At 41.0% G+C, this 17,526-nt stretch overlaps 1 protein-coding gene across 1 annotated transcript in view; it reads right to left on the reverse strand.

Moving 5' to 3' along the window:
• Positions 1-17,526, reverse strand: part of LOC146691538 (uncharacterized) — a 114,483-nt gene that overhangs the window by 3,649 nt on the left and 93,308 nt on the right. The window contains exons 2-7 of the mRNA XM_085431367.1: positions 7,254-7,376; positions 6,883-7,052; positions 3,745-3,800; positions 3,492-3,630; positions 3,201-3,328; positions 240-375 (exon numbers count right to left, since the gene is read on the reverse strand). Of these exons, the coding sequence (XP_085287493.1) occupies positions 240-375; positions 3,201-3,328; positions 3,492-3,630; positions 3,745-3,800; positions 6,883-7,052; positions 7,254-7,376 (752 nt within the window). The remainder of the gene's footprint in view (positions 1-239; positions 376-3,200; positions 3,329-3,491; positions 3,631-3,744; positions 3,801-6,882; positions 7,053-7,253; positions 7,377-17,526) is intronic.

A 17,526-nucleotide genomic window follows, 5' to 3' on the forward strand; every position in this document is an offset into this window, starting at 1 on the left:
CCTCTTGGTTCTTTTACCCACACTGTAATGTTTGCTGCAGAACTTTCCCTGAGGAGAGGCTTTGTGTCCTCCTTTTCTCTCACGGAACAGATGCACATTCTTATGTTACAGTATAATAACGGTATAAATCATTTCAATCGTTACAAGAAGGGTTCCACTTTTTGCAAACACATTACCATTGTCTTTTGTGTATATTGATGAATTGGATGTGCACCACATGCATTAAGGTGTGTTTGTACCTGTTTTTATGAGAGAGAGTGTGCAGAGCTTTTTTGGAATAGCCCTCATTTATCCATCTCTCCTCCATGGCAGCTCTAACGCTGGGTCTCTTTGCTGGGTCGGGCTCCAGGAGAGACAACACAAATGACACAGCACCTGCAAAGATGAATCTTTTTAAAACAGGCGATTTCTATATTTGGTTGAGTTTAAATTTTTATTGCCCATTTTCAGAAAGCCGAAGAAATTTACAAGCATTTTCTAACTTCCCATTAATGCATCAGACAGATAGATAGATAGATAGATAGATAGATAGATAGATAGATAGATAGATAGATAGATTTGTCCAGTATATCCACTCTCCTTACTCTGAAAATGTCCAGTAGATCAATAGTGGATCAATGAACTGAACTAAAAGAGCTGTTAAAGGAAGGTCATGGGTAGATTCTCATGAAGGAGGTGATAACTGTTAAAATGTCCTTTTTTCTGCTTTGTGGTCAAGAGAAAAGAGCAGCATTAGACATAGAAATGAGAGGACCTGTGTAGCCAGTGTGCATCAGCTGGTCGTTAATCACAGGCAGGATTGTGGTTACTGTTTGATAAACATCTCATCACAGATGAGCCCAGGGCCGAGAACCATCTTTTCCACTGCTGTTGCAACCTTATAAGTGATACATACTTAGAGTACTGACGACTTAATTTGCTCGCTCTTTGTGACTTGTGAAACTGTATCAGACAGCGAGGAGAGAGGCAGGGTTTCCCTTCAGGAGAACCAATTCAGCCTGTCAGCCTGTGACAGAGAGCTGTTCTGTGGCAGCCAAGCATGGATGATAGTTTGAGTCCAGATGGGGATTCCAGATACGTTTCACAGTGTAAAAGAGCAGATGGGTTCAAGCGGGATGGCTGCCACATTCAAAGACACATCAGCCAAGACTGCTCTGTTCACTTTACTGCTATCAGTTCGCTTTTGGTTCAGAGCCAGACGCCTGTCTCAGCCAGGGACAACTCAGTTTGTTTGTAACAGATCAAAGGAAGACACACGATTGATGAATTTTAATCAGTGAACCTGTGGAATTGTCATTCCTCCAGACAACAAACACATAAACTGGCAAACTGGTACAGATGAAAGAAAAAAATATACTTAAGATGAAAGTAGAGAAGCCTAGAAAGAAAATCCTAGAAAGCAAAGATATATAATTTAAAGGATATCACAGAAACAAGCCAGACAAGCATGTAAGCTAAGAAACGGGCCAGTCTTCACCAAATCATGAAGTTCATGAATTACCATGGCTGAAGAGAAAAAGAATCGGTATCATGCATAATTTAAAAACTCTAGAAGCACACAGCCCCATTAGGAGGCAGAATAAAGTCTAAAAGTTAATGTGAATGTCTCAGATGCCCGGCCATGGCAGCGGTACAGCCACTAATCTGATCTTGTCACAGTTTCAGAGCCTCGGAGCTGTGCTGGTTTTCCCCACAGTAACAGGAGCTATGTTTGTTTGCGGTGACATGGCGCCATGACTGAGCGTAATGATGGGACTATGTGTAAGAGAGAGACCAAAATAAAGTAGAGAGAAACAGGACACTGAGGCTGCTGTGGACTTGGCAGAAGACAAGTGGTAGAGGTAAGCAGTTTGTAAAACGTTTCTTTCCTCCGATTTATTATGCTACGACACGTCTAAAGGCAAAAACACGACTTCCATAAAGGTTTAATAAGTATCATCATGTAGACTTGTTTTTATATTGGTTTCAGAATGAATAAACACTTTCAGCTACATCAGCTCATAATATAATCTGGCATTTCTTTGGTATGTCTAAGTCTACTCACTTATTCTCATTCGCTTCATTCTCCAAGACTCAACTTCAGAACTACACTTAACCCAGTGGCTTTTTAATAGTATAAGCCCAATAATCATGGCAGAGGTTCACCAATCTGCAAAAAACTGTGTCTGCAAATTGGGAAACAGTTTCAAAACAATTTCACTAGAAACTGAAGATTTTGAATTCCTCATCATTCGCAGTAAATGTCATCATCAAAAGATTCAGCAAATCTGGAGGAATCTCTGTGTGCAAGGGACAAGTCTGATCTTTGGGCTTCTCAGGTGGCGCTGCATTAAAGATGGGCACAATTCTATCTTGGACATCAATGCACGGGCTCATCAACGCTTCCGGAAATCAAGTGTGTTAACACAGTTCACCATGTCATCCACAAATGCAGGTAAAATCTCTATCATGCAAAGATTTAGAATGGACAAAGACAAAGTGGAAACCTGTTGAAATTTGAAATTATTTTTTGGAAATCATGGACAGCGCACACCTTAGCGCAATGAGTAAAGGAGTCATCTAGCTTGTAATCAGCACTCAGTTGAAATCCTGGATCTCTGATAATATGGATGTCAATCAATGCCTGTGGGATGAAGCGCCTTGAGGCGACTTTTGTTGTGATTTGGCGCTATATAAATAAAATTGAATTGAATTGAATTGAATTGGGCATGATCAATGCTGAAAGATGTATACGCAGGTTTAAGAGCATCCAGATGACATCGTTTTCACGAAAAAAAACCTTGCATATTTCAGCCAGACAACACTAAACTACATACTGCATCTATGCCAACAACATGGCTTCGTAGTAAGAGCCCGGGCGCTGAACTGACCTGTCTGCAATCCAGGTGAAAATATTTAGCACATTATGAAATCTAAAATATGGCAAAGAAGACCCAGGACTGCTCAGAGCCTACAATCCTATTTCAGTCATGAATGAGGCAACTTTCTTCTCCTGAAAGTTCAACAGCAGCTCTCCTCAGTTCCCAGACATTTATGTAGTTAAAAGACGAGGGGGTGCTAACCAGCGGTAAACATAACCCCGTCCCATTTTTTTTTGTCCTACTGTGAATAAAGTTTTGGTTTATGAGATTTTCAAATGATTGCATTCTGTTTAAATACGGTAATGATAGAAGCTTTGTTTCGGTCACTCTGATAGGTACCTTTGCTGATGTCACCGGGGATGCTGCTGATCTCCCCGTTGACCATCTTCTGGTGCAGCTGTTTGATGTTGAACGGCTCAACAGTGAAGGGCAGAGTTCCTGTCAGCATTGCAAACATGCTCACGCCTCTGTAGATACACACAACGGGAAAATGTGAGGAGGCGGTCGACACATTTACATGAAAAATACTGAGAAAATCATTACATAATCGGTTACAACACTATAGAAAAATGTGTTCAATATCCAAGCAGAGAGTTTCTCTGATAGACACACTGAGACTTTCTCACTTACACAGACCACACATCCACTTTGGGTCCATACTTCCTGTGAGCGAGGAGCTCCGGGGCGGCGTAGGCTGGACTTCCGCACTGGGTGCTGAGGAGCTCCAGAGATAAAGAGTCAGTCTTCAGGGTGTTACTCAGGCCAAAGTCTGTGGGAGAAATCATCATCTTACAGCAAAGTTCTTTTCAGAAATTTTAGATAGCTAAAACAGTTTAGCGTAAATAATTGAAATCAGTATGTTAGTGACGAAACTACAACATACCCACAATCTTTATATTGTTGTGTTCATCCAGAAGGAAGTTTTCGATCTTTAAATCTCTGAAAATAGGGGAGAAGGAAAATAAGAGACAAATCGGTTAGGTCTCAAAGGAAGAATGTGGTTCATAGTAGCATTTTTATAAGGCTCTGTCCTTAATCCTACAGGAATTTCTAGTTATTTTTCTCCACACAGTGCTGATGAGTGTTCTGGGGCAATTTACTTGACAGACATCATGGTGGTTGCTCAGAACTCCAACACTAAGCTTTTTCTGTGTATTTATAGATGACCAGATGAGATGGGATCAGACTGGACCCACAGAAGCAAAAGGAATAACCCAAACGCTAAATTTGGGTTTGGGTAGAGCTCAAGCTTTTGGAAAAAATCCTCAAAAAGAGAGTTTTTGTCAGAATAATCTCCTCTGGTGATTATGTTTTAGAAAAGAAGCTAATCGCCCAAACTTAAAAGCCTGCACTCGATTTTCAAATCAATTCACGTCACCTTTTTCTGACTTATCTCTTATTCTTTACCAAAATACCATATCTCTGTTCACCTGAAAAAGTTGCTTCATTCCCCTGAAAGTACCCCAGCCTCACCACCAACCACACTGAATGCACTAAAACTACCAAGCTAAATGAAAATCTGCGGTCAGGAGCGAGAGAGCCCCTATAAACTACAGCCTGGGAATCCGCCATGCTCCTTTCATCTGCCTTCATCTAACCAAAAATCCAGAAAACCCTGCTCACACAACCCGAGACAAGTTCAAAGAGAGGCGGAGGAAGAAAGAGAGAAAAAAGAGCAAGAGAGAGCGAGAGCAGACATTGTCATAAAGGAGAAAATGTATGCGGTGAACCTATTGAACGTGGGTGGCAGGAGGTGCGTTTAAGTGCAAAATTTCCATTTATTTCCAGTTTAATCATCTCTGTGTGGCATTGTGGTGCAGTGTGTGTGCGCGCGCGCGCGTGAGCGAGTGCGTGCGTGTAGGTGAGCGCGTGGGTGTGTGTGACAGAAAGAGGTGCCATTGAAGGGTTGAGAGCGACGTCGTTGAGGGACTTCATTAGAGAGGAAGTCCATGATGTTGTGATGATGTGTGAATCATGGCGCCGGCGCAGGATGATGAGGTCATTGCCTGGTAATCACATTCCCACCTTCAGAGGAGCCAAGGTCTTAAACCAAAGCGCAGAGCTGTGCATAATGTGTACGGCTGTTTTGCAAGTGTGTGTGTGAGAGACTATTGAGTCTCTAACACCTACACGTACTTAAATACCACTAAAATAAAACTCTCATCTCCCACACCGCGCTGTGCCCAGCACTTCCTCCTCTGTAGGCTGTTAATGTCCTGCAAACTTCTTTCTGCGTGTATATGCATGCTTTTTCAAGATGTGTGTATGAATCATAAAGCTTTGAACCATATAAACAACTTTTTGTTTTGATCCGTTTTTTAATTCTCTCTCTTTTTTTCCACCTTTTTAAAAATAAATATCTTTGACCAATCGGCTCAACAAGAATATTTTCTTAGTAATTTTCGATTGGTAGGATTTTCTACTCGCCTATCAAACATGCTTTAGGAGATCACATGTCAAAGGCCATATGAGATTCAAATTTGGCACTAAATTCTAAATGTACTCAAAAGTGATCAGGTTTGGGGGTCACTGTGGCCTCACAGCTGGTTGCCCAAAAGCTTTCTTTTCTTTTCTTTCTATGATTCTGAGCTTTAGTTGGAGTCGGGCACAAAACCAGGTATGAGTTAAAATGTTAAAGTGGACTTACTACAGTAATTTCCGCCCCCTTTATTTTATTGGCGGGCTCTACTAGAGCAGCTTTGCATGATTCACAGTTTAAAATAATCCATATTTATTCTATAATGGGTCTTTATACAGCCCCATCAGTTCACTGTCCACCTGACACAGGCCATTTTATCTCCTTTAAAACCAACTTTCCTCTGACTGGCTCTCCCTCATCAACAAATATTTAACACCACTTGCAGGCAGCTGCCATCCTTAAAGTGGCTTCGGTGTGACAAGACACTGATTAAACGGTCATAAGATAGCATCAGTCTGCTATCAGGTGACTGAGTGATTACATCCAATCTGTGATAAATCTGTGAACATTGCAAACCTGTTGCCATCTACACAGAAATTCAAATTCCAGCCAGAAACTCAGTAATCTGAAAGGGAAGTTCAGAATTTCCTCCACAAGTAGATACACAGTTGCTGCAGGACTGTGATTTAAATGCTAAATGAGGTACATGTACAGCAACCTTGCTTTTATTGGGAGTAGAGCACAGAGTAGAATACAGCTGGCAACCAGATGATCTGAGTTCCCTAATGTAAAGAGCAGACAGGCAAGTTATTGGGAACATATTGGGAATTGTCTGCATTAATAAATTAGGCAACAGTTATTTGCAAACCTGTGCCAACCTATCTGAGAGTGACTGCAGTCACTCCAAGTTAGACAATTCTTTAGAGACAGGTTGCCTCCCAGCAGGTGACCTGTGCAGTCGCTGTGCGATCAACACTGGTTGCAACCAGTTTGTTGTTGCAACTGCTTGTAACTGGTTGTAGAATGTGAAAACATTTTGTGCAATCATTTTCCTAATCACAGGGAGGTTCCTGTTCCATGTTTTGCATATATATTTATATAGCAGGTGACCTGGACCTACTGTGTTCACAGTCAGAGAGATAGAAGGAGATTTTTCATTATTTGATCACCAGCTAAGCTGTTGATTGTTCATCATCATCATCATTTTCATTAGTATCATCATCATTACATCATCGGTTGCATTTTAGTATAAAGAGATACCATTTGCAGCATGTTTAGAAGCTCTAAATAACATCTGTTGTATTGCTTTGACATCAGTTTTACTCGATGAGAGACTTAAAGCCGATTGTAGTAATATAACAATTTGACAACTGTTCAAAAAGCATTTGATCTTTTCTCTATGCAAATGAGTGAACTGTGAACGATGCAATGGAGTAAATCCACCTATTTACTATGAAGACTAGATAAAGACATGGAGCAGAGTCAGAAGCCTTCTAAAATTGTAGATGAGATCTGCCTCGAAGGCATACATGCTCCTCCTGTGTGTGTGTGTGTGTGTGTGTGCGTGCGTGCGTGCGTGCGTGCGTGCGTGCGTGTAGCGACCTGTGCACGATGCCGTGTTTGTGCAGGTGTTCCACAGCAGAGAGGATCTGTCGGGTGTAGCGCCGCACCTCCCGCTCCTCCAGCCTCTTCCTCTCACAGATCCTGTCCATCAGGTCTCCTCCAGCACAGAGCTCCATAACCATGTAGTAACTGTTCTCAGTCTCCAGAGTCTGACGCACAGGATTATTCATATGTGGTTCACAGCAGATATAAAATAACCTTTCAATTACTGTCTGCAATCAACATCTACCACTGAGATAGAAATATGTCTCTGGATTCATGTATGTGTATTTCTGATGACGTTAATGGTTGATGGGTGAATATGTACTTGTTGTTGTTGTTGTTGTGATTTTTTATTTTCATGTCTTTACCTCCAGCAGAACTACAATATGAGGGTGTCGCACCATCTGATGAATGCGAGGCTCCCTCTTCATGTTCTTCTGTACATAGGAGTCCTGTCGTGCTTTTTTTTTGTCTATCACCTTAATGGCTACCTGAGAACAAACATGCACACATGCACATTCTTTTGTTTTGTTGTTTTTGCCAGAAATCAACAGAAATTTACACAAAGACACTTTGCTTTATATAGAAAATAGATTAAAATGTTCACAGGTGACTGTAAGAAAACCTGATATTTATTATGACCAACATGTAACACACTTAGGTTGAAATTTCAGAGGCTTATTTTAAGGAAGTAGGGTGCGTAGGTCTGTCACTTTTTGTGTCTGCATTTTCTCCACTCATCCAGAGGTTTGAGCCAACGGCCTATAGTCATGAACCCTTCAAAAGCTCAGGATACGGACTGCTCTGAACGCTCGAGTTTAGATTTTTGCCACGTAGTATGATGCCAGAGAGAGAATATCCTTAATATGGTGATCTCAGGAACTGGCTGTGAGCACTGCAGCTCCACCCACCTGCTGTTCAGTATAAGAAGCAGCCAAACAGAAAAGAATTGGCCTAAAGGGAGAATGAAGGGAAAGCTACACGTAGACTCATTGTAAGATTAATAAGGATTATTGTAAACTGTGACTCATATAAAACTACTTTAATAGGGTGAAACAACAACACTAAGTTGGAAATGAGAAAAAATATTTAAATATTTGGTAACAACAGCATTTGTGCTCGGTACAACTATTTTTCCTCAGAATAACGATCGTGGCAAACAAGCAGGGGCGGAGCGTGGGGGTGGCTTACGGGGCTTAAGCCCGGGTTGTTTTGTCAGAAGCCCGGGGTATTTTGGAGTGTAATTTTTTCATAGTTAGATGCCTGGCTGACAACTGTATAAAACAAAAAGTACACACAATATTCGAAGCACATAGTGCACACTGTGGGAATTTACGACTGTGCGTGAATCCCCCCTGATATTGGTATGATCCAAGCTCAGGCACTAAGCGACTGAGCGAGGGGGCGGGGCAGCTGCTGCCCGTGAGTGCGCTGTTGGAGAGACGGAGCCAGCCATACTAAGGAGAGCTTAAGTTTGAGCAGGTACCAAAGAAAATCATTCGTACTGTACAAATAATGTAAATATGACGGTGCATCACGAAAGATTGATATGAAACTGATCACTTGACCAATATTACGTTACTTGCTCTTCAAGTGAATCAACAAATGGCGAAATGAAAAGCCGAACAAATGCTATTTTTTAGAGAGTCTTAGCTTACGTGTGTTTATTTCATATTTTCAGTTCTTACCCTCCCCGACTAAATCGGTTTCAGTTATGTACTGAAATATAAGAATGGACATTAGAGGCTTCTTTCAAAGAAAAAACTCAGGTAAATGTTATTTTATATATTATGCTTTGTATGTTGTTCAGTATATTTCTATGCAAAACAAGAGGGATTTCAGTACACAGCAGGATATTCACATTTGTAACCAGATATTTACATACACTTTAGGGAGAAAACATAAAACATTTTTACTGTACAACATCAATTTAGAGTAAACTTTTGTTTTAGATAAATATTGAAATATATTTTGAATTAGTTAAATGTCAGAATAAAGAGAGACAGAGCTATTTTTAGCACTTTCATTAAATTAAGGAGTATATATACACTAAGTTTATTGTTAATTAATAAGAAAACTCCAGAGGATTCCATTCTGAGCTGAAGAAGCTTCTGATAGGTTAGTAGAGTCCATGTGAGTAAATTGGTGGCACAGCTGTGGATGCATATAAGGCAAAACACAGAGCCTGTTTTTTTGACATGGGAACATCAAGAGATGTCAACCAAAACACCAGGAAAAGAACTGTGGAGCTCCATAAGTGTGGCTCAAGTTTGAATACAATTTGGTGCCATTTGCAATTAAAAAACACAGATAGTTTCTCTCTTTACTCTTAAAGTTAACAAATATGTTTTTATATTTATCAATCTAAAAAAATAAACATTTAGTCTGATTTGATGTTACAATTAAAAAAGTGTTTGTGTTTTGATCTGAAGAGTTTGTAAATATCTGTATATTTGATGATTGTCAGCACAAAGAGAGAGAGAGAGGAACAGAGATGAACAAGAGCAGGTGAGACACACATGTTAGTCAAATGGTTGTTTACCAAAAGTATCACCGTATCATAGGTACTCATGTATCTCGTACCTAGTGTTTCTTTTTAGGTTTGTTATTTTTCAAATTCTACATTTATTAAGTTCTACAGGCTTGTTTGCACAACAAGGCTGAATAATTATATAAACTTTTCTCAATCTAAATATTGTACTTTGGTAGAATTAAATAAATAAGTGTAGTGCAGGTCTATGATGATTTTTAGTGCTACTATCATCTAGTTCTGATTGTGGTTATGTCTTGGTTAAGTCCTCAGTAGTCCTGCTTTTGAACTGTTGTAGTCCTGTTTTAATTCTGGATCAGTTCTGCGTCTGGTTGAATTGGGGTTTAGTCCTCGTGTGTTGATACAGCCCCAACTTCGTTCTGTCTTGCTGCTTAATTAAAAAACTAGTTTAAGGTGTCCTGCATGTGTGATATATATATTTCCCTATATGAAGTCATTCTTTTTTGAACAAAACTCAAAACAGAGCCTATTAATCTTTCAGTCATTTCTACACCCCCCCCCCCCCCCCCCCCTCAAAAAAATAAAAAAAAATCCCACATGCATACTACCCTTTAGGGCTAAGCCCCGGGTGTTTCAAATGTCTGGCTCCTCCTCTGCAAACAAGCACATTTAAAATGGACTAAAACTGAATATCAAAATTAAAATGAAATAAAATAATACCCTCCTCCCCCAAAAATAAAAAACACAACTAAGTGAAACAATATCCTGCACTCTTTCTTTTTATAAAAAAGAAAAACTTTTGAAAGTGAACTAAAAAGAAAATTTGAAAACGAAACAACCAAAATAGTCTGCAAAGACAAACAAAGTAAATGTTTTATTTATTAAAAAATGATGCATCTTGGCATCTTGGACACGTAGCACCGTTGGTTTAAATAGCAGTTAAGATCAAAAGGGCTCATTTTATTACCAAATCTGTGTCTTACTGCATGCGTGAGTTTCTGTGTCATAAACATGTAACATTTCTGGCTTAGGTCAACAAAACATTTCCAGAGAAATCCAAAGGCCCCCAGCAGTGGATGCTTGCAGGTTTACAGTTTTCACCTTAACACAGTATCTACCTGCAGAGGGTAAACTGGGTTAAGAGGAACAACAACCCCCCAGATGAGTTTGGCCATCGCTAAGGCAACCAGGTCAGGTACATTGCCAGGGTCAGCGACTCGGTGACCGGTGAAAGTTACACTTATGGATACACACAAACACATTAATGAAACACATGCACAGTCTCGCCTGCACAGTGAGTGCAGATGGATTGCCATATCACCAAAAATAGATGTGGAAGACACAGAGTACTTACAAAGATGCAAATTCATGTTTTTTGTTAATCTGAAAGAGCGCCGATTCTAACATCAGTCTGCACTTTTTAAAGGAACCAACGACAGACATATTGCACAGAAACAGATGCATTTCAGACCTCTTAAATCTGCTGAGCAAATGTTGTCTTGTAAAACCCCTCATAGTCATGAAATAAGCAGTTATGGATGAATCTGACTGAGTTCTGTGCACATAACAAGAATAATAACAGACTACTACGTTCTTTAAACCCAAGAGTGTATAATTATCAGTTACAAGGCACTAGTTGTAAGCATGTAATCATAATCTTGTATGTGTGTGATCTTTTTCTTTGCCAGTGTGCCACCCCACCAGTCAGTGACATGTCACTTCATGTCTGCTCTCTAATTGTCAAATTGGAGAGAAAGCACTGACCTTTTCCCCTGTGCTGATATGCAGCCCCTCCATCACTTTGGCAAATGAGCCCTTGTTGATCATTTTCCCCACCAGGTAGGATCCAACCCGTTTGGAGTGGGGGAAGCTGCGCAGCAGCTCTCTGGGGACCTTCAGGGAGGGCAGAGGCAGCCTCTGCCGGCCCAGCCCAGAGGCTTCCCACTGGGACACCCCGCGCTCCCCTACGTCCCCTCCCTCGGCAACCATGTCCAGAGCAGGCTTCACCGCAGCAGCTGGCATCCCGGACAAGGCCCGGGCCCCATGTGGCCTCCCCTTGCGCTCACAATCGAATCCAAAAACAGGACAGTCCTTACAGAACGGACATGCTAACACACAAATGCACACAAACAGACACACAATGCTGGAGTTTAACCACAGCAGGCAAAACTGAAGTAAAACTCAAATCCTTAATCAGCAAGAGGCGTCTTCAAATGCAGATTTCTGTTGTCCACTCTCGGGTGAGCATATCCTTTTGTTCCAACTGTCTGATGTACGACTCCTCTTTTCTTCTTTCTTTCTTTTGCCTTTTAACAAGTGCAAATGCCTCAAAGTGTCATTCAGCTGTTCACCCGGCTCCTCTCTTGTTCTCTCACTCTGCCTGTCCCTGCCCGATAGTGGATGATTAACCGTTGTGTTCTTAGGTCAGCTCCAGTGATGAGGAAGACATTCTACACCTAAATTACCCCCCCTCCTGCACCAAGGTACACACGGATACTCGCAGTTACACAGTGACCGTTTAAAATGATCTTAGTTAGCGTTCTTGATCGGCTCTTTTTCTACTTCAGTCCATTTCGGTTTCACTTCAGACACATAGAAAAATTTGTGTTAACTGTACAAAAAGGTCAGGGGATTGATTGTAAGTGTTTAAATTAGTAATAAGTGTTGGAAGCCTAAAGCTTCATTATTAGCTGAAAATTCAGCTGATGATCCAGAATTTGTTTTAATTTGTTTCCACAAGTTCTTTCATGGATTGTAAAGATCTGGAGAAACTGTTCTGATGCTAAAAGTTAAATGAGAAGACACTCTTTGTGTGTAAACATACTAAATACAAAGCTAGAGCCCGAATTTAGAAAGCCTTAGAAGTGCTACAAGGTAGATTAGCTAGAGCTATGCTAGCTTTCTCTCTTGGTCTCGCTCTTTAGGCTCCGGCTCTGCTAAGCTTATCAAAGCTATGTTAATATCAAATAATATAAGACGTGAAAAATCAGTCATCTTATTAAGGCGACTGCCCCTCCCTGAGCCTGGTTCTGCTGGAGTTTTCTTCCGATTAAAAGGAAGTTTTTCCTTCCCACTGTCGTGTTTGCTCATAGGGGGTCAAATGATTGTTGGGGTTTTCTCTGTTTTCTCTGTATTGTTGTAGGGCTTACAATTATATCTTACAATATAAAGCACCTTGAGGCAACTGCTGTTGTGATTTGGTGCAATATAAATAAAACTGAATTGAATTGGATTGAATTAAAGCCAAGAATCAAACTAACCTAGTTCCCCAAAATATCCAGCAACATGTGTCAACATACTTGTCACATACAGTAGTTGATACATTAGTGAATTCAATTCAGTTCAATTTTATTTATACAGCACCAAGTCACAACAACAGTCACCTGAAGGAGCTGTATGTTGTAAGGTAGAACCTACAATAAGACATACAGAGAAAAACCTAACAATCATCTGACCCCCTATGAGCAAGCACTTTGGCAACAGTGGGAAGGGAAAACTCCTTTTTAACAGGAAGAAACCTCCGACAGAACCAGGCTCAGGGAGGGGCGGGGCCATCTGCTGCGACAGGTTGGGGTGAGAGAAGGAAGACAGGATAAAGACATGCTGTGGAAGAGAGACAGAGATTAATAACAAGTATGATTCAATGCAGAGAGGTCTATTAATACATAGTGAGTGAGAAAGGTGACTGAAAAAGAAATACTCAATGCATCATGGGAATCCCCCAATTCATTTTGGCTAATTAGAGAGAGCAAGTTAACAATGCGAAAACATCCCCTGTCAGTCATAACTGTTAATATCAGTACTGACTTCTTACAGGAAATCTGTGCTAAAGCTACACTGTAGACATGCTCTATCTGCAAACCTCTCTGACACCCTGCGCCATAACCCGACGTGCACCCACCTGGAAATGCAACCACTCATCACTGAAAGCATAGCCAGCAACTGCTGTGATTGGCCTGTTTTTGAATTTATCAGTGAGAAATAACAATCATTGCCTCAATGTAAGGACTCACAGATACAGTTGGAGGGGTCTGCTGAAGTCAAATCAGAATGCATGTGAGGGAATGTAAAACGTGACAAAACGTGAGAAACGAGAGAAACAAAGTGAGCACAACAAAGAGTCGGGGGGAATACCAGAGTTTTATTTGTTTCTATTGTGCACATAAAACACTGGGACACGACCACAGGGTAATTAACACATAACACACCACACAAAAGTATGAATGCTGGTAACGTCATCGGCCACTTAGGTAGGTTACCTCGAGAAAGGATTCCCTACAAAAGTGTTATTTAGATGTTCGAGGTCTTTTGTTTGGCACAGAGAGGTGAGAGGTCAACAACAATTCCCCCCCCCCCGCCCCCTCTCCTCCAGTCTTTCGCCAAATGGCTTGCTTGAAATCTCTAAATCAAAGAAGATATTTACAAGCCAAATCCCACGAATTGAATCAAAGCCTGTGTAAGAAACCAAATCATAAATGAGAACAATGATTTCCAGTGAAAACAGCAGTTAGAAGGGCTTCAAGTCTTGTACTGACTCAGTGATACAATACTTGCTAAAGAAAAAGGTCATCATTAAAGTGTGTGTCTGCTTTTCTGCTACTCTGTGCATTAAGGCGCACGTCTGTTTGCACGTAGGGGTCAGATTGCACTGTATTGGCACTGGATACTTCCTCACTCAGCTGATGAAAACAGGGATATAGCCTTAGATCGGCCATGTAACCCAATACACTTGCGCGCACACACACACACACACAACCTTACGCAACCTTTAATTGAGCGCCTGCAGTAACCAAGTGAAGCCTCTATGGTTACTTTGCCTTAAAAGTGGTTACACTGTATAATTTGATTTGGCATTTTGACCAAACGACATGACAGCCTGTCGTTAAACTCGCTGTGATCACAATCAGCACACCTCGTCTCCCATTAGGTTACCATGCCAACATTTTTTTAAAAAGAGCCAACTGGGGGCGCATAGTTATTACACTGGAATGAAGGTTTTGTTTTTTTCTAGAATATTTTGAAAACAAGACAAAAATATGAAATCAAAGCCCATCAGTGCATAAATATGTCTGTGCATACTTACACGCCAGGAGCACTACACTTCATAAACGGGTCTTTAGGCCCTGGCATGTGTGCGGGACGAGGTGTTAACACACCCTCCCTAACGCTGGGAAAGGGTGTCAAGCTGGATATGGCTCTGTGCTGGATGAACACAGGGAAAGAAAGAGAAGGGAAGAAAGTGTGGCAACGGGAGGAAGCTGCATACATCCCTGAGAAAGTGAAGGACGACGGACCGGAAATGAGTGAAAACCGACAACTAGACACAGAGACGGGATGAGTGAGAAGGAGAGAAACCAAGCTTCACAACTGCAAAACAAATGTGAATTAATAAGCCCTCGAGAGACTTTTTATATAACCTCAGCCCCTGCCATGCCTAAATGTTTTGCAGAGGCTTTTCTGTGTGTATAAGTGTGTGTGTGTGTTAATGTGTGTGTTTCCATGGTTCAGAAAAGGTCATTCTCACTGCCAGCGAGTACAGTCTATTTGTGTGTGTGCATTTTATGAGATCGCACATATTTGCCAGTTTTCTAGAAGTACCGCGATGCGTGTATGTTTTTAAAATGATGCATCGACACACATGCACGGCAGTATAATTAGGTGTATAACATAGTCCAGTGTGTGTGTGTGCAGCATTGGTGCACAGGAATGCTGGCTTGCCTGTAGGACTTGGCGAGCTTCTCGGCGGTCACATTAAATGAGAAGAGAAACCCCCTTCTGCTTCCTGCCTGTAATAAATGGATCCCCAGCAACCATTAAGGCATATTTTAACACCAAATAACTCCCCCAAACCACACTAGAACAGACACGACCCCCACCCTCTCACCATCTCCTCACTCCTCACTCTGTTTCCTATTCTTTCACTTCTACTACCGCTGCCACTTCTGTACAAAAAAAGGCGCTTGTTGTAAAAATAAGCTCCTGCGTGATGAACTTCACAGTCACACAGTTTGAGTGTTTCATGAAAGTCGCGACGGTGGCCGTTCTTGCACTGACTGCCCCTTGTTTAAATGTTTTAATTCGACCGTTTTGAGCCTAAACAAGAAGATGAAATCCACATATTATCTCTGAAAGTTTAAGTCTGTATTGCACAATACAAAAATTTGCATGCAAAAAACAGTGAATGTAACAAAATGTGGAGGAAAACGGCGGAAAGCAACACATCTAAATTGTGAGAGAAGAATACAAGAAACATGTGATGCTAATGCATTTATGTAATTACAGAGTATGTTGAAAGGACGACTGCAAAGTGTGTAAATGATTAAAGTAAAAACAAATCACATGGATTCTGCAAATGATTGAACTAGAACTGTAGATTTGTGCAGTTCAGAATATGCCCGTGAAAAAACAAACTCATGATTTATTATTTTAACACTACATAAATTAATCCACTTCAAGGTGTTTTACTGCATGCGTCCAAACATGCAGTAAAATATAAAACACGACAGCTCTCACGTGTAACTATAGACTTTGCGGCTTCTAGACTGTTTGTGATATTTAATGATTTAATGTTATGAGTCACAAGTTAACCCCCTTGAGATTTGTTGACTGGTCTTATGAAGCCGTAAGGACTGAAATATAGAATTTGGTCTCACATAGTTATCCGCTGTCCTATGCAGGAAGAAGCACTGAGCTACAGATTGCTGCAGAGATTGCAAACTGAGTTTTTGCTTGTTCATGTGACTCTCAGATTGCATATATAATAAAATAACATGACATTGCACAGTTAAGACATTCCAACAGGTCCTCTGTCTCACCTCTGTGAGTGTTGCCAGAGCTGCTGTCGATGTCTGCCCCCAAGTGGATGTAGGAAACTCGTGCAACAGCCCCACCTGCAAATCCATCCACGCAATTTCATTGCAGATAATAGAAGCAAGACTAGTGTTCCTCTTTTTCTCCAATCTGTCTGCTTTCTTTCTTTGTCTCTGTCTTTCGATAACAGACTTTTCCTCCTCCTGAGCCAAAAAATCCTGAGTCATTAGCTACATTTGTAGTGATGGAGTCTAAATGTGTTTAAGATTACGCTGAGAAAATGAACTGCTAGTGTCTGTTTCAATCTTTACAAGCTTTCACACTCACCACCTGCATACCCACAGCTGACTGAACAGTGTTTCACATGATGACACTCATCATGTGAGGAAGTACAGGAGGGTAGTCCTGCTTGTGAGGAGTAAACATCACTTACTCATACTGTTTAATGGCACGCAATGATCAGATTGCAAGGGAGTGATGAAATGTCAAAACCAGGAGACTAAGAAGGTCTTATTCATACACTTTCAATCCACTGCTGTTAAAGAAACAGCAAGTGACGATGTCACTGTCTAATCCTGAATTATCACTTCAGTTTGTCACTACGTAGGAGCGAGGAAACAGCCGGCTGTTAATCCCAGATGACTTCATCAGTGGAAGCAGCCTCCTTGACGTGTCATCATCAGTCAGTGCAGCGAAGCAGGCTTAGCGTGTCATCAGTCAGCGCCTGCATGCTGCTGTGGGTTAAACCTCACATGTTTTGCGGTCTTTGCCTCTGTGACGATGATTAGAAATGGTTTTGCACGGTTTCTAAACAGACAACGACGAGCCGGACTCTAAGACTTTAAGCCGTGTGTCTCCCACATCATACGTATTGTGACAGCAGACCAGAGACCAAACCATTGCTGCCCACAGAAACATTTCAATGAGATCAGGTTGCTTCAGCAGTGAATTCAACCAGAAATTGTAGTAAATTACGTCTCCGAACAGTGGGGGGGAAACGTGTTTGGTGAGCACATACTGCGCCAAGAAAAACTGAAACAAAGAAAGGACGGATAAAACAAATAACTCCGGATTTAAGGCTGTCTTGGACTCTTAACTAAAGTCTACACAAAGACAGAGATGCTGAAGTATTTCAGTGTCAGGCAGTCTTGTCTGTGGTATCACAAATGAGTTGCAGTCTAAAAAAAACAAAAAAAGACGTCACGAGTACCGCCCAACCTAAATCATTTTATCAAATTTCATTTTTTATCCCCAAACTGTTAAAATTAAAGACTTTAAATAATATAAGTCAGACTCGAAAATGTGTAAAATCTCTCTGAAAATTAAGACGCTACGCTGTG

This window comes from Copadichromis virginalis, linkage group LG15 (genome assembly GCF_057382275.1).
Source record: "Copadichromis virginalis isolate Kocher_CV1m ecotype Utaka linkage group LG15, C_Virginalis_male_GT1.1, whole genome shotgun sequence".
In the NCBI taxonomy this organism is placed as follows: domain Eukaryota; kingdom Metazoa; phylum Chordata; class Actinopteri; order Cichliformes; family Cichlidae; genus Copadichromis; species Copadichromis virginalis.